The 22205-nt window shown below is 45.3% G+C and overlaps 3 protein-coding genes across 9 annotated transcripts in view; 1 reads left to right on the forward strand and 2 right to left on the reverse strand.

The window, feature by feature from the left end:
* Window positions 1–1395: 1395 nt before the first annotated feature.
* Window positions 1396–7991, forward strand: cnot11 (CCR4-NOT transcription complex, subunit 11). The gene is made up of 7 exons (XM_020112760.2): window positions 1396–5202; window positions 5676–5840; window positions 6053–6205; window positions 6405–6607; window positions 6733–6935; window positions 7161–7257; window positions 7564–7991. The coding sequence occupies exons 1-7, from the start codon at window positions 4884–4886 to the stop codon at window positions 7759–7761; spliced, it is 1338 nt and encodes a 445-aa protein (XP_019968319.1). The 5' UTR covers window positions 1396–4883; the 3' UTR covers window positions 7762–7991.
* A 98-nt stretch (window positions 7992–8089) lies between these two features.
* lcp1 (lymphocyte cytosolic protein 1 (L-plastin)) lies at window positions 8090–17893 on the reverse strand. The gene is made up of 17 exons (XM_069532696.1): window positions 15929–17893; window positions 14988–15131; window positions 13465–13539; window positions 13205–13353; window positions 12969–13092; window positions 12722–12854; window positions 12453–12534; window positions 12210–12375; window positions 11959–12101; window positions 11704–11799; window positions 11232–11427; window positions 11053–11131; window positions 10414–10528; window positions 10152–10285; window positions 9357–9477; window positions 8607–8731; window positions 8090–8451 (listed from the first exon to the last, which is right to left on the reverse strand). The coding sequence occupies exons 3-17, from the start codon at window positions 13529–13531 to the stop codon at window positions 8319–8321; spliced, it is 1863 nt and encodes a 620-aa protein (XP_069388797.1). The 5' UTR covers window positions 13532–13539; window positions 14988–15131; window positions 15929–17893; the 3' UTR covers window positions 8090–8318.
* LOC109647755 (serine/threonine-protein kinase Nek5) overlaps window positions 17207–22205 on the reverse strand; it is a 10565-nt gene continuing 5566 nt past the window's right edge. For 6 of the 7 annotated variants that reach the window (XM_069532689.1, XM_069532690.1, XM_069532691.1 and 3 more), the window contains 12 exons: window positions 22080–22195; window positions 21706–21755; window positions 21479–21628; window positions 21070–21148; window positions 20741–20854; window positions 20506–20586; window positions 20289–20375; window positions 20136–20204; window positions 19316–19532; window positions 19126–19236; window positions 18875–19007; window positions 17207–18336 (listed from right to left, as the gene is read on the reverse strand). In XM_069532689.1, the coding sequence (XP_069388790.1) occupies window positions 18063–18336; window positions 18875–19007; window positions 19126–19236; window positions 19316–19532; window positions 20136–20204; window positions 20289–20375; window positions 20506–20586; window positions 20741–20854; window positions 21070–21148; window positions 21479–21628; window positions 21706–21755; window positions 22080–22195 (1481 nt within the window). In that variant the 3' untranslated portion in view covers window positions 17207–18062. The remainder of the gene's footprint in view (window positions 18337–18874; window positions 19008–19125; window positions 19237–19315; window positions 19533–20135; window positions 20205–20288; window positions 20376–20505; window positions 20587–20740; window positions 20855–21069; window positions 21149–21478; window positions 21629–21705; window positions 21756–22079; window positions 22196–22205) is intronic. The other variant, XM_069532695.1, reaches the window with a different exon arrangement.

Here is a 22205-nt window from a genome sequence, read left to right on the forward strand (position 1 = left end):
AATTCATTTCTATTGGCTGCGGGAGGGCCTGCCCCAACATGATTTCATCATACGCACTGATGCGTACTTGGACAATACGTACAGCGCGGAAAGAAAAAAAAAGAACATACGTACAGCACGCGTCGGGAGGCCACAAGATCAACGTTGTGGCTATGACTACTCCATCATTTCATTGACGGAATTACCGTTCAGTCGTCGAAGTAATGTTGATAAATTGGCTATTAAAGAATTAGGACCACTCAGACCAAATTTAAATATCAAGCAGGTGTCAACAAAAGCGGGAAAAACATATAGTTGCAGATTTTCCTGGAGCTGGTAGGAGCGGAAAACATGGCTAGCAGGCTGTGAAGTTGCTAACGCTCTGTTCTGCTACCCCTGTGTGCTAATTCACCCTGATGACAACACAGACACCGCCTGGACAAAGACAGGTGTCACTGATATGCAGCATCTCTCGGAAAAGGTGAAGAAACATGAAGCATCGAAGATGCATATGGACAGATGCCTAAAACTAAAGTAAACATTGCAACACAGTTGGATGAGAGCTACAGGATATCTGTGCGTCGTCACAACGATGAGGTGAGCAAGAACCGGCACATCCTAGGCCGCCTTATTGACTGTGTAAAATTCTGTGGCGTGTTTGAGTTAGCTTTGCGGGGCAAGGATGAAAGCGAGGGGTCCAGCAACCCTGGGATTTTTCGTGGACTGGTCGACTTAGTGGCATCGCTGGACGAAGTGTTTGAGAAGCACTTAAGAACGGCCACAGTCTTCAAGGGCACGTCAAAGACGGTGCAGAATGAGCTGCTGGATTGCATGGCATCTGTCATCAGAGAACGTATCGTGGAGGAGGTTAAATCGGTTAGATTTGTGGCAATCCCTGCAGATGAAACCACAGACATCTCTACACAGACTCAGTTGGTGCTTGTGCTGAGATACATCGATGGAAAACATGCTGTGCAAGAACAGTTCTTTAAATTTGTCCCCATCTTGTCAACAACGGCCAGCTCCATTCCCGATGCAATTTCAAAACACTTTTGATCTGTCTCCCTTCAGGGACCAAAGCTCCTCTCAACAACAGCTGCAAGAAGCACCAGGTACCAAAAGGTCAAGGAGAGCCTTAGGAGACCAAGAGAAGCAGAGGCAGTCAAAAGAGGTATCTGCATTCACTACTGACCAATGATGTACACATACTCAGGTGTTGGAACCAAGTGATATAAAATCTCAACCTCTGTTTACAGAGTTAGATTCAATAATGGATGCTAGTAATTTTTTTAATTCACTCATTACTTATCCATTATACTCACAAAGATACAGTATAAGTCTGCATGAATAATAAAAAGCATACTTTGGAACTTTGTGACAGTAGATACAGTAGATCATGGCCACATTCATGGCAACACTAGTAATACTATTTTTATTTTTATTTTTTTTAACAATTGTCTGTTGTGTGTCTGACTATACATTTTTATCATTTTAACAGATCTGTGACACAATCCTGGGCCATGCCAAAGACAGGTTCTCCTTCACCAGCCACCTTGTGAGTGCCGTGCTGATAGAAGGAGAGCTGTTTGACCGGCATCTGAAAACATTTCCTGAAGAGGCTCTGAATACCACCGTGAGGGCATGCCCCATGCTACACAAGGAGAAGCTCAGGACTGAACTTTTTCTCATCTACGAAAGTCCAGACTTCAGGGGCTGCTGCGGTGCACTGGCTCTGTACCAGGTTCTACAGAGCTCCAACCTTTCAGTCTGCGATACGTAGCGGGCGTAGATCATCTGCACAGTCTCCTTCACTTTCTTCTGCTCTTGCATTAGGTCAATACAGTTATGGAGTTCTGACTTGAGGTGCTGAACATGTGTCTCCAGATTTTTCATTTTCTGCTTCTCCTTGTGCAGCTCGTTGTCTTCTACCTTTAGTCTGATCCTCAGGTCGGACACCGTGAGCATCAGCTTATTGTAGTTGCTGCCCATTTGCCTCAGCTTGTCCTGCAGTTGTCCGATCATCTGCCTTTTTTCCGTGAGCTCCTCTTGTTGAGGCTCGAAGTTCTTTAACTTGCTCAACTGTGACTCAAGAATTAACTTCATATTAGATAGTTCTTGGTTATTCTGCTTCAAGCCTAAGATCGTGCCATCCTTTTCTTGGCATATCTTTTCATTCTGATTCTTCAGGTCCTTGATCTCACTCTGCAGTGATTGGGTCAAACCCAGCAGCTGCAGCTTCTCCTGCCTCAACATGTACATCTCTGTTCCCTTTTCCTCAAACTGCTTCTGAAAATCGTGGTACTTTTTTTCCATGATGATCATTTCCGCCCTTTGTTTTACATTTGCTTCTTTTTGTGTTTGTAGCTCTTTCTCAGTCCTGACTATGATCTTGTGGATTATCTTTGCCTTGTCTTCCTCTGAATCCTTCATGAACCTTTCTAACTCAAGGCTGTGGTTCTCTGCCTCCTTCTGACACTGAGCCAGCTGCTCAGTCTTCTCCTGCAGCATGGCCTTGTATGTCTGTATCAGCCTCTCCAGGGTTTGAATTTTGTCCTCTGTGGTCTCAAGCTGCATCGTCTGACTCTGAGGCTGAATGGTGCACCCATTCTGAGCGTGAGTCGCTTCAGCAGTAGTCAACTGTTTCTCTGCCAGAGGAAGCTGCTCATTGACGTCTTTCGGGTTCTCTCTTTTCTCCCCCAGATGCCGGGGGTGCATCCTCTCAATCTCGGCTGAAAGAATCTTATTCTGTTCTGACAGATGCTTCCTTTCATCAGTCTCCCTCTCCAGCCTGGTCGTGAGCTCTCTGATCTTCTTATCAGAACAGGCGAGAGTTCTTTTCGTTTGCCAGAGCTCAGCTTTCAACACGTTCATGTTAATGTTCGCCTTCTCATTCATCACTGTTTATCACTTTCGGTCCGTGTTACTGTGAATTGCAGAGTCTTTGGTTGGATGGTGCTTTGCAACAAAGGACCCAAAACCTTTGATCATTTCGCTCTGTGAAGGTAACTTCTCTCAAATGGTCTCTGATGACGCCTGTGATGCTGCTCAACACTGGTTACCTTTGATCCTCTTCACCCCCCCGGAGCACCTTAGGGTTAAGTGCCTTGCTCAGGGGCAAACTCACAACCTTATGGTGTTCCATTTGGAAGCACTCAAACCACTAGACCACCACCTAGTTAACCTTTAACCTCCTGTTACATGACACATCAGAAAACGGTGGATGCTGAATTGTCGTCAGCTCTGCAGCACACACAAACATCTTGAGCATCGTGAGAGATTGAGAGAGAACCTGAACCAAATCTTACCTTGTGGACTGAGGTGATAATGGACCTTTGTTTTGTGTGAACTTTCCCTTTAACCGATGTTTCTTGGAGGCTGATTCTCACCAGGACCCGAAAGAATTTGAGTTTCATCCTGAAAAACAGATTCACTTTAGTTTTCAAACACCAACAGTTATTGTGTATGTATTTGTGTTCAGGGCACATTTGAGTTTAAAAAGCTTTCTTGGTCAAAAGAAAAACTTGAGGGATGAATGTGAAAATACAGTTTCTCCTTCAGTTTTGTTGACGATAACATTATCTGCTGTTTAAGGTGTTACATTATATTTAAGTGATGTTCTTTGTTTAGTGTTTGTACATAAACATGTTTGTCTCTCAGTCCAGCTCGTATCTCATATCAACAATCCATTAAAGAGACATTATGTCCTGGTACAGAACATGACGTCTGGAGAAACTCAGTTTTCCAAAGCTTCACACTCAAAACTTTCCAGCTGAGTGTGAAGCATAAAACACATTCATTTATACCTGGGATCAAAATAACATTTAAAATCAATGAGATTGTAATCCTTATTTTTTACATAAATCATGTTATTCTGAAATAAAAGTATATGTGATTTTAAATTATCTCCAGTTGCAACTTGATTCAATCTCTGGATAAACTATTGGTGAAATAATCAGAAATGAAAACAAGCACCTGTTATCATCCGGGGGCTTTTAGTTTGAAAACCCAGCCTCTATTCGGGCTCCCTGGAAACGTCTTATAACCACCTGGGGCTTTTATTCTGAAAATACTGGAAAACGTTTATAACTGACAAGAATCTGAAAATTATTGATAACAACATTTATTTGCCTCAAACTTTCTGTCAAAGTCCAAGAATCCAAATTAACATATGTTCATAAATCAAAGTAAAATAATTGTACAAAGTCTCAATAAAAACATCAGTAGACTTCTGTTTTAATAATAAAATAAATATAATATATAAGTGCCGGATTTGTTAAATACTTTATAAATCTATTTAAATCTTTGTTTTCTCATTATTTTTAATACAAATGTAAAAATAGCTGTTTTACAGATTTTGATCGTAAAAGATCCCGGAAGCTATTTCAACTGCGACAGAGGAAGTCCCGCCTCTACCCTGTCTCTGATTGGCTCACATGTAGGCCTGTAGACCGGTGATTGGTTAGATTCCCACAAGGGTGTCGAGGTCAGCCAATAGAGGCGGGTCTTCTGTGGAACACGGAAGTGAGAGCTTACTACGCTACCCATGGTGCAGTGCGTGAGACGGTTCAAACCTCGGTGCTAACGGATCCTCGTGTGAGTGACGGTGATTGAACGCGTTCACGCAGCGCCACGGTTCCGGTGTGTGTCGGTGGTGGAGACGTATGAAGCCACCGAGCGGCTCCCGGTGGATTCATCCCGCAGACTCGTCCCGCTCCGCCATGTCTGCTCCGCTGTTAGCAGGTAGCGCTGCTAAGCTAAGCTAACTCGCTGCTAACTCGTGTGATGGTTTCCAGCTCGTAGTTTCTGGGATTTGTTGTTTGCGGGAGATTCGCCGGTTTGATTCCGGGATGAGTCATTGAAGCACCGACGCTCAGCACCGGCCCCTGACAGCGGAACACGGAGCCATGACTCTGGCTCCGAAGGAACTGTCCAACCTGCTGAGCATCATCTCGGAGGAGGCTTGTACCAACACCTTCGAGAGTCTGTCCACTCACTTCCACCATTACTTCGGGAAGGCGGAGCACTTCCGGGTGGGTTCGGTGCTGGTGATGCTCCTGCAGCAGCCGGACCTGCTGCCCAGCTCCCCGCAGCGGCTCACCGCCCTCTACCTGCTCTGGGAGATGTACCGCACCGAGCCGCTGGCTGCCAATCCGTTCGCCGCCGTGTTCGCTCACCTGCTGAACCCCGCACCTGCCGGGGAGGAGCCGGAGAAGCTGCTGTCCGGTACGTGTGTGAGCTCCGGGTTCATGTTGTGGGGACCTACTTCCGTTTACTGTCACATAATGGAAATCATGAGACTTCAGGGTGAAGACTTGTGTCAGGGTGAACTTCAGGTTAGGTTCAGTTCAAGGTTAGGATCTTTGTAACGTTAAAGATGTTTTCAGACATGTTGTGTGGACATGTTGTGTAGACATGTTGTGTAGACATGTTGTGTAGACATGTTGTGTAGACATGTTGTGTAGTCAGTGTGTGCAGCAGCAGATTGTCGACTCGTTCACAACAACAGGAACATGTGGGGACATTCAGGTGAGGGGTGGAGCCTGTAGAGCAGCAGGAGGCGGGACATGACAACATGCAAACATGTCAGGAACATGTGCGGACTTCACTTCATGCCTGAAAGCAGCTGCTGATTCTTGACCACTGTTTTAACATTACATGTTCTCCATCACGTGTTTTCTAACATGTGACCTCTCCAGGCTTCCTGCCGCCCATCACCCAGCCTGAGAAGTTCTTCCTGTCGCAGCTGATGTTGGCGCCGCCCCGGGATCTCTTCAAGAAGACGCCAAGACAGGTGTCCTGCATGGATGTGGGAAACATGCCCCAGTCAATAGACATCAGCGGCCTGCAGCTGGCGTTAGCAGGTGAATATGTCCCACGCAGACTGTTAGTGTTTTAATATAAAACATTTAAAACTCCGATATATCAGCTGATATATATGTTTAAAAAAGATGTAGCTATCAAACCTTTATGACAAAGAAATGGAATTGATTCTTGGTATTTTAGAATTTTATACTAAACTTGAATATAGATAATAACTATAAAGAGAACGTGTTTGTGTTTCCGTGTCGTGCAGAGCGTCAGTCGGAGCTGCCCACTCAGAGCAAGGCCAGTTTCCCCAGCATCCTGAACGACCCGGATCCAGATTCGTCTAACTCAGGATTCGACAGCTCGGTGGCCAATCAGATCATCGAGTCCCTGGTCACGGGGCCCCGCCCTCCACTGGAGAGTAAGTGAACAGGTCAAGAACAGGAGAGAAAAAGAACTACAGGAAAATAAAACTTTATTTCTTGTGAAGTTGTAAAGTGTTCGTCTAAACAGACACACACACACACTTTGACTGTGCAGTAACATCCTCCCGGATCTGTTGATGGTTAATTTCAGTGATTTTAAATGTAATCGTCGTGGCAACATATCTCCGTTCTCAGGTCACTTCCGCCCCGAGTTCATCCGTCCGCCGCCTCCTCTCCACGTGTGCGAGGACGAGCTGGCGTGGCTGAACCCCACCGAGCCGGACCACAGTGTGCAGTGGGACCGCTCCATGTGTGTGAAGAACAGCACCGGTGTGGAAATCAAACGCATCATGTCCAAGGCCTTCAAGAGTCCACTGTCGGCCCAGCAGCAGTCACAGGTCAGTCTGTCTGTCTGTCTGTGATTGAATGTGAAACTTGAAAATCACTTCTGCAGATGTGTTGCTTTCATTTCTCTTCATTTCTTTTGTAGTGTTATAATTCTGCTCTCTCTCTCTCTGTCCAGCTGCTGGCCGAGCTAGAGAAGGACCCAAAGCTCGTCTATCACATCGGTTTGTCTCCGGCAAAGCTCCCTGACCTGGTGGAGAACAACCCGCTGGTGGCCATCGAGATGCTGCTGAAGCTGATGCAGAGTTCTCAGATCACAGAGTATTTCTCCGTGCTCGTCAACATGGACATGTCGCTGCACTCCATGGAGGTGGTGAACAGGTGAGTACGTCCGTCCCTCACTCCTGCTGCAAGTCCCTGAACACGGATGAGGTGACACCGCAGACGTGTCAGTGTCATGTTTAAGCTTCAGTTTCCAGAGCAAACTGGACTGTGATTGGCTGCAAGTGGTTGTGATGTCATGAATCCTACACATGAAACGCTGAACACACCCACTCTAAAGCAGTGATACACATCCATCATCTCTTTCTACTCGTCGTCTCTCAGGTTAACCACGGCCGTCGATCTGCCACCAGAGTTCATCCACCTCTACATCTCCAACTGTATCTCCACCTGTGAGCAAATCAAAGACAAGTACATGCAGGTACGATGCCGCACTTCAATCACATGACGATCAGTGACAGAATAAAGATGGACGACATGTGTCCACTTCTTCCACTGGGCACTAAAATGTCTCTGAAACCAACGTTATGTGTCAGATCACGGAAACGAGTTCCCGCCTCTACTTTGAGTTTTTTAGTTTGGTCCATGTCCCATCTGCTAACATGGAGGAGGTCTATGACCTTTACTGCGGCTTTGGGTTCATTTGTATTCACTGGTTGAAACCTCCTTTGATCTGCTGCTTTGATCCGGTTTAGTTGACACTGAGTCTTGTTCCCGTTTCTTTCAGAATCGTCTGGTTCGTCTCGTCTGCGTCTTCCTTCAGTCTCTGATCCGAAACAAGATCATCAACGTGCAGGACCTCTTCATCGAGGTTCAGGCTTTCTGCATCGAGTTCAGCCGCATCCGTGAAGCCGCCGGACTCTTTCGCCTTCTCAAGACGCTGGACACCGGAGAAAACCCCACTGAGGCCAAACCCACCAAATAACGCTGCCACACCCCTTTTAAAACAAGTTAAAGGGACAAACATCTTCACAGAAACTGGAGCCGTCGACTCAGCTGAGAATGAATATTGTAAATATGTAGTTTAGTTTGTTCAGCGTCTGAGCTTCAGTTAAAAATGGACGGACTCGTTTCAGCTTTTCATTTTCTACCAGTTACTCTGTCGTTCCTTTGGAAAACTACTTTTCTCTTATTAAACAGAGTTTTTGACTTTCAGCTCGTCGTCTTGTGCTTTTATTAAATCTCTTCATCAGGTCTCGTGTGTGTGTGTGTGCGTCCAATGAGCTGCTACAAGACAAACAACGACTCGGCTCTTCATGTTAGATCGAGTTTATTTGTTGTGTATAAAGTTTCTGATCCACATGAACCACAGAAGAAAACATTTTAAAAAGAGAAGTGTGTCCGATGTTCTGTGAGTTTAACTGAACCAGATGATTCCACCTGTAGATAATCTGTATCAGTAGAATCTGTCTTGAAGATTATTAGATCAGGACGACACCCCCCCATGTTTCATGCTTCCTCCAGGGGACGGACGGCGTCTCTTCACGCTCTCTTCATGCCACGTGCCATGAGGCAGGCGAACACCGTCATTACCATCTTTGGTTTGACCTCCACCAGGTCCTCTGGCAGAGCGTAAACCCGGGCGCCGATCTTCCTCGCCATGGAGATGGCGTACCTGGAAACAGTGATGACGTTAAGGACTGAGGCTTTCTGATTGGATGTAACTTCTGAGCAACAGAAGAAACATTTAGATTTTCATCAGAAGGACATTAAACTGATCCTCCGCCCCTCGTGTTGAACATTTTAAATTGTGTTTTACAAAGTTTTTACTTTGCGTTGTTGAATTTCTCATCGTCCGTCAGGTCGTCTGACTTCACCAGGTCGTATCTGATGGATCCAGGCTGGATGGAATCAATCAGGTCCAGAACCGGCATACTGCTGCTGATAGAACCGTCCTACACACAGATGAAATGAATCCAGATCTCATGATGAGGCTGTGAATATATTTACACTCCTGACAGGAAGTTGTCACACAGATGACACTGAATGTTTTATGAGACGCTGAGTGTAAAACTGTGAACGCTGAAAATAACTCTTTCTTTTTTAAACCATATTTGCAGCAATAATTGTGAACTGCTATATTTATCTTTATGTACAAAAAGTATTGAAGATGACGTCAAACCTAAATTTTAAATATGAAATAAATGTTAGGATTAAACATTCAATATTAAATCCAAATGTCAAAGAAAACATTTAGATTTCAAATTTCAATTCAAAAGATTTTTTTCAGAAGACATAAATACGACAGAGTTCACAATTATTGCTGTAAATCTGGTAAATATATGACTTTCAAAAGTACACAACACTTTTAAAAAACATTTTGTGGCTAAAAAAGGTGAAATGTTCTTTTCAACATGTGCAACTTAATCAACGCTGCAGAAAACCACCGTTTATTTAAATGACGGTTTCAGAAGATGTTTTTAACTGATTTAACTTTGAGTCTGAGCTTCAGTTTAAACTTCAGTTTGTCTAAACGACAGAAGGCTGTGGATCAGAACAGGAAACGTGTCCGTCAGGCACCTTAAAGCTGGAGATTGTGGCTTTTCCAGACTGCGTGAGCATCTGGTTGACCCAAGACACGATGGTGTCATCGGTCACTTTCTGTCCGTCGCCCAGGTCCTCCAGGATGTTCAGGGTGTATCTGACAAAGAGACCGACCATCAAACACAATAAACACTCATCTGCCGAGGGGCCCTTTAGCAAAACACTGACATCTACCGCCGTACTTCCTCTTCTTATACTATATATACTATATATATATTATTACTATATTATATACTGTGCCATATTCATGCACATCTGCTCTGCTGATGGTTGATAACTATAGAACCAAAAAAGAAAATTCATTATGTTCACTAACGTTTCCAACAACAAATATCTCAGCAGCCTAGTTTTGTCAGAAGGTGGCGCTACAGGGCTATGTTAAAGATGCAGCCTGCAGAACCACGCCCATTCAAACCACACCCATTATAACACCTCTAATATATACGACTAATCACGCCCACCACAACAATATTTATACTTAAGGTAGAAACTAAATGAATCTAGTTGAATTAACTAATCTAACCAACCTTAATATCTAATCTAACAAATCTAATTAATGTAACTAGGAATTATTTATTTCATCTGAATCTAGTTAATAAACTCGATCTAAAGAATTAATCAAACTAATAAAATGAACGTAACTAATCCAACTCATTTTTATTCTTTTTTTAAAAAACCTGCCCTCAAAGATTCTTTGTCATTTTGATTTTGGTCGAAGGTGGCACCAGATGAGTGACAGGGCAGCAGGGGGCAGCAGAGAGGTGCTGTTACCTTCTCATCAGCTGCCACAGCAGAGCGAGGGTGAGGGTTCGATTCCCTGCATTCAGGTCCTGACCCGCGATTCCAACCAGAGAGAATTTGGCCTCTTTCTTACCGAGCTCCACGGCGTAGTTACAGTTCTCCAGCTGCCAAACAAACAGATGTTTTCAGGAGCCGATCGATTTCCAACCTTCTCTGTAAACTTTACTGAACGTCTCGTTTCAACATGTGGAAGTTTGAAATCAGTTGTTTGATTCGTGGAACCGTGTCGTACCTTCTTCATGTTGCTGCCCAGCTTCTGATACGGAGGCTTGTTGACTCTGTCCCAATCGACCGGAACCTTGATCTTCTCGTACAACTGGAAGATCACGAGCGCGTCGTCAAGATCTCTGGAACACACACACGTTTCAGATCACTGCCTCGGGACTGTTCACACACTAGCTTTGGTACCACGTGTGTTACTGGAGGATTCCAGTAGGGGGCGCACCACATAACTCAGATTAAATATTGCAGAGTGCAATCTTCGATGTTGGATTCGTTTGCAGTAAACCAACTAAACCAAAGATGGCGACATTCGAGGAGATCAACGTTAAGATCTTGAGAGAGAAGGCGACGACACATCAAACACGTGGGTAATTCAGCTCCTCTTCAGAACTCGCCGCCATTTCCGTGGCTAATGACGTTTCTTGATAACCCTGTCAACGACGCTACTGCCCCGACCGACTGTGGCCGGTTTTGCATCTTTCATATGCATCGTATTAATTTCTGAGGACGTTCACAACCAAACGATCTCAGAACGTTACATGACCTTTCCTCTAGCATGTCCCACGGGGGACTGCAGAGGGCGCTGCTCAGTAAATGTGAGTCATTTTCTCATGGTGACGAAGAGAAGAAGAGCGGTGGTCGTTCTTACACGTATAAGTGGTTGACACGAGGGTTGACGCCCAGCGAGTTCATCCAGTTCCTGAAGGTTCGCTCCTCCCTCGTCTCACCTGCATGAAAACATCAGTGCACTGATTTAAGAACACAGGAAACACGCACACGCTAAGATCATGTGATCAGAGGTTAGTAGAGATCAGAATTCATCGGAACCTTCGATGGAGCTCCAGTCGATGTCCTGGTTCTCTGGTTTCTTCAGAGCCGGGTACTTGTTGAACAGATTAGCAACAAAAGCCAAGTTTAGTTTGGGGTTTCCTCTGACGACATCCGGCGGCATGACGAACTGTCGGCAGCCGAGGCGGTCGGCCTGGTCCAGCATGCACTCTGCTCGCTTCAGGTCGTCTTTCTCCTGCAGAGACGACGAGCACGACGTCAAAATACAAAGAAGTCTGACATCGTATCAACGAGATCCAGTCTCATGGTCTAGAATCAGTTTTATCAAAAACCTCCTGTCTTTAAATGTCAGAACGTCATCGAATAGAATAAATTAATAAATGTAAGAATCTATCAAATCCAGCTGGATTCTCTTGGTCTGTTTTTTAAAGGGACCAATTCTTCTTTTTTGGATGATTACATATCAATAATCATTATTATATCATGTGACTGTGATTTCGTAGCTTCTCACCCTGAGCCCTGACAGGTCGATGGCGATGGGGGGGGTCCCCTCCTCGTCTCCTTTGGGCGCCACCTGGTTCAGAAGGTTGTAGTACGCCCTCGAGTCCTGGAACAAACACGCAGAGAGAAGATGTTTACAGCTTCACACTGAAGTTTAACTGAGGACGCAGTGAAGCCACATGACAAACTGTGTGTGTCTCTGTGTGTCTCTGTGTGTCTCTGTGTGTGTCTCTGTGTGTGTGTGTGTGTGTGTGTGTGTGTAAACCTTGATGTCGGAGCTGAAGTTGTTGATCTTGCTGCAGCCGGCCTCCTCCAGGTGATAATTGGCCCAACGCAGCAGCAGCTCTTCAGGTGACAGTTTCATCAGATCCTCCAGACTCTCTCCATCCCGCAGGAGGGCGATCAGAGCTACACACACACACACACACACACACACACACAGTTATAATTACATCAATGGAACAAGTTCTTGTAAAGTCAGCGAGACATGAAATGTATTATTATTTGGACAAACACCTTCGTTCCTGCTGAGCTCGATGTCGGCGAACAGCCCGATCTTGATGACCTGCCACAGCAGACCCAGGACCAGGTGCTGCCTGCCCTCCTTCAGGTCCTCAGCTCCTATGTTGACCACGTGGCAGCCGATGGCCGAGGCCGAGTTCAGAGCCAGGTTCAGGTTCTCCTGAGGAGACGTCAGACGTAAAGAAGTTGAGAGAGTGGAGGTTTTATCACGTTCAGATCAAACTGAGGAGTCCTCACCTGGATGGTGAAGGGTGTGAGCTTCTTCTTGTTGATGGTTCTCTCATCGATGGTGTCGGGGACAGAGAGGTTGATCATCTTACTGAGGACACCACGTCCACGGTCAGAGACACAGAAGAAAACACGAAGCCTTCAGACTCTGGTTCTTTGACCATCAGGTTCTAACTATTCGATGGAATCATCTTCTAAAGTTTCCTCTAGCGCCATCATCAGGTCATTCCAGACTGTCACACAGTTTCAGTTCAATCAGCCTGAAAATAAAAACGTACCAGAGAACGATTCCGTCTCCCATCCCAGTGAACAGGTCGTTGTTGTTGGGATCCATCGGCAGGACGTGTTTACAGTCGACATCTTTCTCCAGAGCTTTATTGATCCAGTTCACGAACGCCACCTTCTCCTCCTCTGGAGACAAACATCAGGAAATCAAGTATCAATAAATCAAAGCTGAAGAACTTTTATTCATGTTCGGATTGTGCAGCAAAACCTGTGTGTGTGTGTGTGTGTGTGTGTGTGTACCTGAGTAGGAGTGTGTGGTGCCGGACTGCTCTGACGTTCCTGCCACGTTACAGATTCCCTCCTTCTTGTTGATGGCCTTCCTGAAGCTCTTGGCGACGTCGCTGCTCTTCAGGCCGTGAACGATCTGCAGGTGGAACACGAACAGACAACGTCTCCAGATTATTTCATCTGTGAATATTGATCTGATTTCAGTGATGGTGAGTTCACAGCGTGTGACCTTTAACCTTTGACCTCACCTGAGTGAACTCGCTGAAGGTGAGCTGCTCGCTGCTCTTCATCAGCTCCTGGACGATCTCTCGGATCTTGTACCCGGGCAGCGGCAGGTTGGCGGCTCTGAAGAGCTCGTTCAGCTCCTCTTTGCTGATGAAGCCGTTGTTGTCCACATCTGGAGAGAAAGGTCGACAAGGTCAGAGGTCACGGAACGGGAGAAGAAAACTTCACTCATTTCAATTGTACAAATAAAACAAATTTGTGTGAGCGCTCTTGTTTTCCTCACCGATCTTTGCGAAAGCTTCTTTAAGTTCCTCCAGCTCCTCTGGAGAGATCTGCGCGGTGGCGTCCATCTTGGAAGCTGAAACAATCAGATCGTCCTTAATTTAGAAGTTTAAACATGGACGGGAGCGAGCGACCCGAGGAGAAGGAAGTTAAATCTGAATTTGATCTGTGATGTAAACATCTGACAGTTCTCACTTCCTGATTCTGTTGCACTTCCTGTCTGACAGATGTGTGTGTGTGTGTGTGTGTGTGTGAAAACCTGAACACACTTGCACAGGTAACATGGACGATGATGTGGACAGAAGTTAGTTTCAACACTGGATCTCACAAACAGATGGAAACCACCATTTACTGAGTTCACACTTGTTGATTTGTGATGTGATGAACATTCAGATCGATTTCAGACACGAGACGGATTCTTTACGAAGCATCGACAGATTTACATCAGTTTATCTCCAGATGATCAACGAGTCCGTTTAAGGCTGAAAAATAATTATCATCATGTGATCAGTGACCAGGGGGAAGTCAGTGTGTGTGTGTGTGTGTGTGTGTGTGTGTGTGTGTGTGTGTGTGTCACATGACCATTCACATACACTGTTCATATAAAACAGCTGAGATGTCTTGATTGACAGCTGACTGGTTGACCCTGTGTGTGTACTGGACCTAGATACCACTCGACGATCACGCCTGCACAGAATGTTAGTGACGTCATCACCACAAGATGGCAGCGGAGATATTTCAGCCTCGTGTGAAGTGGAGACGTGTTGTCCGTCTGGCTGATGGTCCTAAAGGTCAACTCATTATCCAGAACAGTTTGTGAACATGTTTCTGAGAATGTCCAGAGAATAGAAACTTGAGTAAACAAACTGAATCTTGACTTGAACCCGGTTTGTTTTATGAATCAACTTCAGACGTTCGAAAATAGATCTGGATCGTCTCTGAGCAGCGAGGCCTCACGTGGATGCTAACGCTCGAGCAGCAGCTCTTCGTGCTTTTCCAACAAACAGTGAACTGAATAAACTCTAATGAGATGTCGCTCGGCTGATGTCTGACTTTCTGTTCATCATCGTGCTGCCTCACAGGGATCTTTTGGTTTTTTGCAGTTGAAGTGCAGCTGACCACAAACTTCCTTTTTAGCTCGCTGCAGAGGTTTAACTTCTCCTTCCTCCTGCAGGCCTCGCTCACACTCTAACTGCTCGTATCTCACTGTTGGTGCAAATCTGCACAAAGTCAAACAACAGAAAGTTACAGAACGTGAGCGATGAAGGTTTTTAAGTTTGTGCATTTGACTCGGTTTGTTGTGTGAAGATCTGAGCTGAGCAGCAGGAGGTGGAGGAAACTTTGATTTGTAAACATCTGTGCAATCGTTCATGAAACAGCAGTTAGACACTCAGTCTTTCTCTCTTCGTCTTTTCTTCCTGCCGTCGTTCACACAAACAAGAATTTAAAAGAAAAATCCCTCAGTTTCCGTGATGCGTTCAGGGAACACCTGCTTAGATCAGACCTGAACTCAGATGTCTTTACCTGGGAGGTGAGGAGGCCGCTGAGCTGTGGTCGCTGACGTTTTTCTGTCCGTCTCTCTGTCTCTGACCGTCTCTTTCGTCCTCAGTCGGTCCTTCTGGCTGCTGAGCTGCTCGACCAAGAGGGCGACAGCTCATGTATTCAAATCTATACGAGGAAGGAAGTGACACGCAACACCTCAGAAACAGGAATGACAGATGATTTGTCTTTATATGGCAATGACAGGCTGAGGTGACCCCGCACTGAGGGAGGGTGGACTTCATCCATCAGTCAACAAATCTGATCACATGATCCAGCCAGTGTCATTTATTCATAATATATATATATATAATATATTTATGATTATATGGTGTTTCAGTTTGAGCTGCTTGTGCTCAGAGATTTCCTGTTCAGCTCCAGCTCTTCTCCTCAGGCTCAGAAATGATTTTAAGATGTAGCCACATCAAATATATTATTACAAACTAGTTAGTTTTAGTTTTTTTTAAATAAACGACATATACAAGCAAATATTTTACGTTTGTTTTATTTATATATATTCTGTATACGTGTATATGTTATTATTAAATGTTTATAACTATCTAAATGAGGAGGACTTAAGGTTGGTTATGTTGTTGAGCAGAAGAGACAAATAATGTGGTTATTAATTAAGGTGAGACATTTATTTCATCTGGATTTATTAAGATTATTGTTGCACTTTGACTTTTTTTAATTTTAGTAAAATGATTTAATGTTAGCGTGAAGTTAGGCTCAGAAATAAAGATGGACGACTTGGAAACTCCGAAAGGGAAACCCAAGTGTTTGGACTGCCCCCTGGTGGCTGGCTGCAGCACAGCTCATTGTAGGTCGTCCTCGTCACACTGATGCTTCTGATAATTAGTTATTTGATGAAATAAAAACAGGCTGCGAGTCTAAAACATGTTGAAACCCTCCTGACGCAGACTCACCTTTGACCTTTGCATTCCTCCGTGTAGAGACAGTTATTGTCCATGTAGCTGCAGAGGATGTTGATTTGATTCCGTCCCTCTGTCCTCCATGGCTGCAGGCACCATTGTTCTCGGCCACAAGTCCGGAGGTCCAAAGCAGGACATAGTGGTGCCGTATGAGGGTGGACGGACAGGGTTCCTGGCCGACAGCGAGGACAGCTATGCCCCTGTAATGGAATCCATCCTGGCCCTGTCACCAGCAGCGAGGCTGGAGATCCGTCGAAACGCTCGCCGCTCTGTGGAGCGATTCTCCGACCAGGAGTTTGAGGCCTGTTTCCTCGCTGCTGTGCAGCCTCTGATGAGTAAACTGGAGCGATGACGAGACACCAACATGTCCACTGGTGTCCAACAAGGGGCAGCTCTTCATCTGTCCTACTTATTAAGGCAAGATTAAATGAGACCAAGTTTCCAACAGACAAACTTTGACATGGTGTCTCATACTCAATAAAACTAAAAGAAAAGGACACTGACATGTGAAGACAAGTCTCTGGTGGACACTCAGAGATTAAACTTCTGAATCACTGTGATAAGTAATGAGAAAACACGACCTCCCGTCAGACATCAGCTGTCTCCACTGGAAACACGACGATCAGAGACGATGGAGCAGCAGGAGAAACACATCAGGAAGTTATTATTGGTTCAACAGTCAGTGCTGATCAACCAATCAGCAGAGAGCACCGACTGTTTGACACTAACTGCTGACCAACAGGTGATCGCCTCCTCCTCCATGTTAGCGGATGGGACATGAATCAAACTAAAACTCAAAGCAGACGTTAAATAAATGTTTGTAAAGATGTTTCTGTTGTTTCAGCTCGTTCTTCTCTCCGATGTTTGTTCAAGTGTTTCTGATCAGTTCGGTTTGAACCAGTTATTGATGATATAACAGGCGGAGACGTCATGATTGACAGCTGAGACTGACTCCTTATTGGTTGAGAACGTGTATGGGCGGGGCCTTGATACCACAGCTCCACGATCACTACTGCACGGACCGACTGTAAATGACGTCATCGCCTAAAGACGGCAGCGTTTGTGTCTGAGGCGTTTTTTATAGAGGTGGAGACGCGTCGTCGTCTTTATTTACAGTCGATGGTCTTTTTTTAAAACACATGGAATGACATCATTGCTGCATCATACAAACCATTCATCCAGAAAAGAATCGATTACTGATTCAATGACTGAACATTAGAATCAGTAGCAGCTTTGTTGTGGAGGAGATTTATGTTACTGACGTCAGGTTGGTTTCATGTTTGTTTAAAGTTTTATTTTGTAGGAGCCGTTACTAGTGATGTTCTCGTTTCACTGACAAAAATAAATCATACAAAAATACTGTAATAGATACGACCAATACTCAGATGAACTTTGAGTAAGAGTTAGAACTTTAAACACTCAATAATCGTACATTTACTGTGACGCGTCATATTCAAAGCACATCAGTGAGACACTGTAAAGACTCATTTATTCTGTCCATACGTACGAACAGTGAAACGTCCATTTCAAATGATGTAACCGTCACTGCTCAGACTTCCATGTGTCCTCTGCGTCAGCATGGCTGTTAAGCAATACATCCACTAGAGGGCAGCACAGAGTATCTGACAGCACCAAACATTTGACCTGATCAATCCTCCAAACATGTCACCACAGTTAGAATGTCTTCGGATCTTATGGTTGTCTCGTTTAAACTATTGAGACACTGCCCCCTCACATTTTTGGTGGTGCTGCTCCGTTCTGTTTATATATATATTTATATATAGAAATATAAAACAGAGTACGGACAGAATTCTCCATCTCTGTACGTTTATAATAAATGAGCCTTTACAATGTGAAAACATTACTTTATCACCATAACACACACACGCACACACACACACACACACACACACACACCTCACTACACCAAACATGGAATAATCTGCTGCTGAAAATAGTCCAACAAATGTCCGTCTGTTAGTTTGATGAAAACCAGAAAGAGCAGCAGCTTCAGGAAACTCAAGACGTTTTACTGGAAACTAAATATTTGTGAGGTGTTTTTAAAGATTCTGTCGTCAGCAGGAAGCAGCTGAGGACGACGGACAAACATTCACACCTACTTGATGAGTCAGGTTGTCTGAGTCTGTGTATTTACACACATGTGATCGTTTGTCTGGGACTCGTCTGAACGTCCCTGACTGTCACTTTCTCTGGGCTCAGACAAAACGACCAATTCTGGTTGGACTTGTTGAGGGTCTGCGTCTCCGATATCCTCCTTCCCATCATCCCCCACTGCCTCTGAATTTTCTGTTTTGTCTGAGCTCCCGTCCTCCACGACGAACAGGTTCTTCATGGAGTCTGCCACCGCTTCTCTCTGTTCGTCCTCCGACTCCTCAAAGTTCCTGAGGAAATGAATTCACAAATGAAACTGAATCAAGATCTTTGGTTCTTCTCGGGTCAGAAGGTCAGAGACTCAGTGGAGCTGCTGAATCAATGAATCGTTTTAGTTGAAGTCGTCAGTCAACAGCTGATGCTGTTATTTTGAAATGAAGTACACTGCTCAAAAAACTAAAGGGAACCCTTCAACGACACAATGTCGCTCCAGGTCGATCACACTTCTGGGAAACCAACCTGTCGTTAGGAAGAGTCTCTGATTGTGAATCAGTTTCACCTGCTGTTGTGCAGATGAAGCAGACAACAGGTGGAAACGAGAGGCAATTAGCAAGACAACCCCTGTAAAGCAATGATGCTGCTGGTTTTACTCTGTAATGAATATTTCATTCATTGAGATCCAGGATGTGTTGTTTACGAGTTCCCTTTATTTTTTTCAGCATCAATTGTAGATGAGTTGACTTTTTGTTTAACTTATCAACTCATCAGTTATTTATTGCAGCTCTGTTCTTTGGACGTGAAAGAGAAGAGACGTAAACGTCGACTCACGTGTCGTCGTCGTCTGACCTCGGCTCCAGCCGCTCTTCGTCCATCTCCACATCAGAGTCGTCTTCCTCATCCTCCTCCTCCTCCTCTTCTGCATCTTCTTCCCTCTTCTCTTCTTCATCCTCTGGCTCTAAATCTGAGATAACAGATCGTCAGTGTGAGTTTCCTTGTTCTAGTTTTAGCAGATAAACATGAAACGATCTTCACTTTGTCCTGTCGCACTCGTGATGTCACAGATGCGAGCGATGTCTCACCTGTGGTCACTGAGTTCAGAGTTGATGAAGCAAGTTCAGCCTGAGCGAGAGCGTCCAGCAGAGTGTTGGGGGGGCCGTCGACCCACTGTCTGCGAGCCGCCGCCTCCTCACCTGAGGAGCAGAGGATCTTTAAGAAGGTTCATGAACCAGTAGATCCAGTAACAGCAGTGACTCAGCAGTTTTACTGCACCTTGTTTCTCAGCGACAGTCGCGTAGACGGAGTGGACGTCCATGTTGGCGAGTGCATCCAGCAGAGTCTGAGGAGTCCTCAAACTCCACCCCCTTCTTTCCTCCAACACATCCCTAAGCTTCAACTCCTCCCCCTCCTGGAAGCTCAGGGTGTGGCTCAGTGGGCCGACGCCCTCTTTCTCCTTCTCATCGAATGGAATCTCGAACAGGATTCCTTTCTGCACAAACAACGACAAGAAACCATCTCCATCTTACTTTCTGAACTCAGGAGCAGAGTGCAGCTTCCGTCAGTTTAATTATCTGTCAAAGAGTTCGTCCTTCACAGAGTCGATTCTTCCTGGAAACCTTTTCACTATATTTGGATATTTTGTGTGTGACAGTAAAAAGCTGATGATCACGTGCGCAGGAGAAAAAGCTGGTTCTGCTTTCGACTGATTATTACTAAACTGTCACGAGGCAGACGTCAGAGTTACAACAGTCAAATGTTTTCATGCTCTAATGTTCAGGAAACAACACGTAACCTCAGAATGTCCATCGCTGCTGCAGCCCCCCCCCCAATAAAGTCATCTCTGATTGGTCAATGAAGGAAACGCTCTCACTTTAACAGGCTTTGATGGGAGGAGCTCCCTTCATCACAGACTTTGAACTTTTTAACTCTGCAGAACTTTTACATTCACTAAAAAAAGCTTTATGACAAACTGGGGAAAGAAACTACAACAACGTCACGTCTCCGTTAACGTCCTGTGAAGAATCTCGTCTTGTCATTTCAATATATTCAAGTGATTCATAGGTGAACAGATGAGGTCACATGATCATCTCACCTTGTCTCCGTGCTTTCTCCGCAGAGCTCTGGTCTCCTCTCTCACTTGCCTCAGAGCTGCTTCCATGTCCTGCAGCAGCAACAACACGAGATGAATAGATGACTGTAGTTTATCCATGTTATTTAGCACACGTATGTAAACGAGCTCATGTACCTGTACAGGTGCAGCTTCTTCACCGTCTGCACCAGCTTCTCCAGGTTTCTCCACCACAAAGGTTCCATGTTTCTGCTGTGAATGAGACTGAGGAAGAAAAGAACCATGAAATATGATCGACGTGTCACACATGGGGGGAGGGAGAGAGAGAGGGAGAGGGAGGGAGAGAGAGAGAGGGAGAGAGAGAGAGGGTGAGGGAGGGAGAGAGAGAGATAACCTCAGCTTCAGCTCTCAGCTTCATATGTTTTATCTCCTGGTGATACTGCTGCCTGATGACATCCAACTGACGCAGGTACTCCTACACACACACACACACACACACACACACACACACACACACACACACACACACACACACACACACACACACAGCATGAAGTGTAAAGACAGAATCTACGTGAGGAGGTTAAAATGACTCAGGATCAGTCACAGGATGTTGTCATGTGTCTCACCTGTTGTCCTTCCTGTCTTCTGTCCTGACCTGTGTGTTGGTTCTCGGGTCGTCCTGCGTCCAGCTCCTGACCTCCAGGCCTCCTGTGGTGATCGGCTGTGCAGGGACGCAGACCCTGTCAGTTGCAGACGAAAGGTCAAAGGTCGTGTTGCTCTGACTGTCAGTCTTACTCCGAACTTCAGTACAGCTGCTTTATTCTTTGACTCTACTGCAAAATCAGATAAGCTCATAAAATACATTGTTAGACCAGAGTCCTTCACATGGTGGTTAACACTGTGTGTGTGTGTGTGTGTGTGTGTGTGTGTGGGGGGGGGGGGGGATTCCTCTCACCAGCTGTTTCTCTGCTCTCAGCTTGTACTCGTTTGCCTCCAGTCTCCTCTGCAGGTATTCATGACGAGCTCTCGCCACGCTGAGGAACAAACACACTGCTGACGTCACGCTGTCCCCCAGTCATTAGCTTTAGCTTAGCATAAAGACCCCGTTTAACACTTATGAAACTAACCTGATACAATGTGATCAGTGAACTGTTTGCCCTAAGCTAAGCTAGGCTAGGCTAACCAGCTGCTTGATTATTTAAAAAACATTTGTCCAATGCTGATGCTACCATACAAACGTGTTTCAGATAAACACGACTCTGGTGTAAAGAGTTCAGAGGAGTCGTTGTGATCTGGACACAAACACAAGAAACATATTCACCATCAACAATCAACCAACAGACGAATCATAATGTTTCACTCACAGCTGATACGGCTCCGCAGGACGAGGGGCGTGGTCTTCACATCGCCGCTGTCTCTCAGGAGGAGCAGCGTCCTCCTCGTTCCTCCTCTCAAAGACGTCCAGCTGAGCGTGGTACAGATGGTAGTGACCGACGGGCTGCTGCTCATTGAACCTGCATCAGTGACACGTGCACACTCAGTACATACGTGACGTGCACTCCTGTGGTGATGATGTCACTGATCTTCTCACCTGTGGTTGTCTCTGTCTGCCGCTGGTTGTCCTGCTCTTCGATGGAGACGCTGTAACCAGTAGTACTTGTATTGATGTGGTTTTATGAAGTCATGTGTCAGACATGTTTCTTTAAGATGACCTCAGTGTATCTGCCTGTCAACTGGACCTGTGCAGGAGTTTCTTCTGAAATCTAATGATACTCAGATACTTGTATTTCCAGGCAAACAGCAGCATCAGTATCATACATCATGTAATAGATGTACATATATATATATATATATATGTATATATTTACTGTTTATATATACAGTAAATATATTGATGCTGTGAGTTTGACCCGATGAGGTGCGACAACATAATAAAGATGACTGACGATGATGTGTTGTTTGTACTTTGTGGTAGGCGGGTGTATCGGCTCTGAGTGGGACCCTCCAGTCCGGCTTGGTAAGTGCCCCCCCCGGGCCCCGGGCCCCCGGCCTCTCTGCTCCTCTCCACCTCCGGATCCTCTCTGGACAACA

Source organism: Paralichthys olivaceus, chromosome 10 (genome assembly GCF_024713975.1).
Source record: "Paralichthys olivaceus isolate ysfri-2021 chromosome 10, ASM2471397v2, whole genome shotgun sequence".
Taxonomy (NCBI): Eukaryota; Metazoa; Chordata; class Actinopteri; order Pleuronectiformes; family Paralichthyidae; genus Paralichthys; species Paralichthys olivaceus.

Excerpts from the sequence above, each read along its gene's own strand:
- cnot11 (XM_020112760.2), top strand. The coding sequence starts at position 4,884 with ATGACTCTGGCTCCGAAGGAACTGTCCAACCTGCTGAGCATCATCTCG. Across the intron at positions 5,841-6,052 it reads CCTGCAGCTGGCGTTAGCAG|AGCGTCAGTCGGAGCTGCCC; the intron begins GTGAATATGTCC and ends CGTGTCGTGCAG. Across the intron at positions 6,608-6,732 it reads CGGCCCAGCAGCAGTCACAG|CTGCTGGCCGAGCTAGAGAA; the intron begins GTCAGTCTGTCT and ends CTCTCTGTCCAG.
- lcp1 (XM_069532696.1), bottom strand. The coding sequence starts at position 13,531 with ATGGACGCCACCGCGCAGATCTCTCCAGAGGAGCTGGAGGAACTTAAA. Across the intron at positions 12,102-12,209 it reads CGAGCTCAGCAGGAACGAAG|CTCTGATCGCCCTCCTGCGG; the intron begins GTGTTTGTCCAA and ends GTGTGTGTGTAG. Across the intron at positions 10,286-10,413 it reads TGGGCAGCAACATGAAGAAG|CTGGAGAACTGTAACTACGC; the intron begins GTACGACACGGT and ends TTTGTTTGGCAG.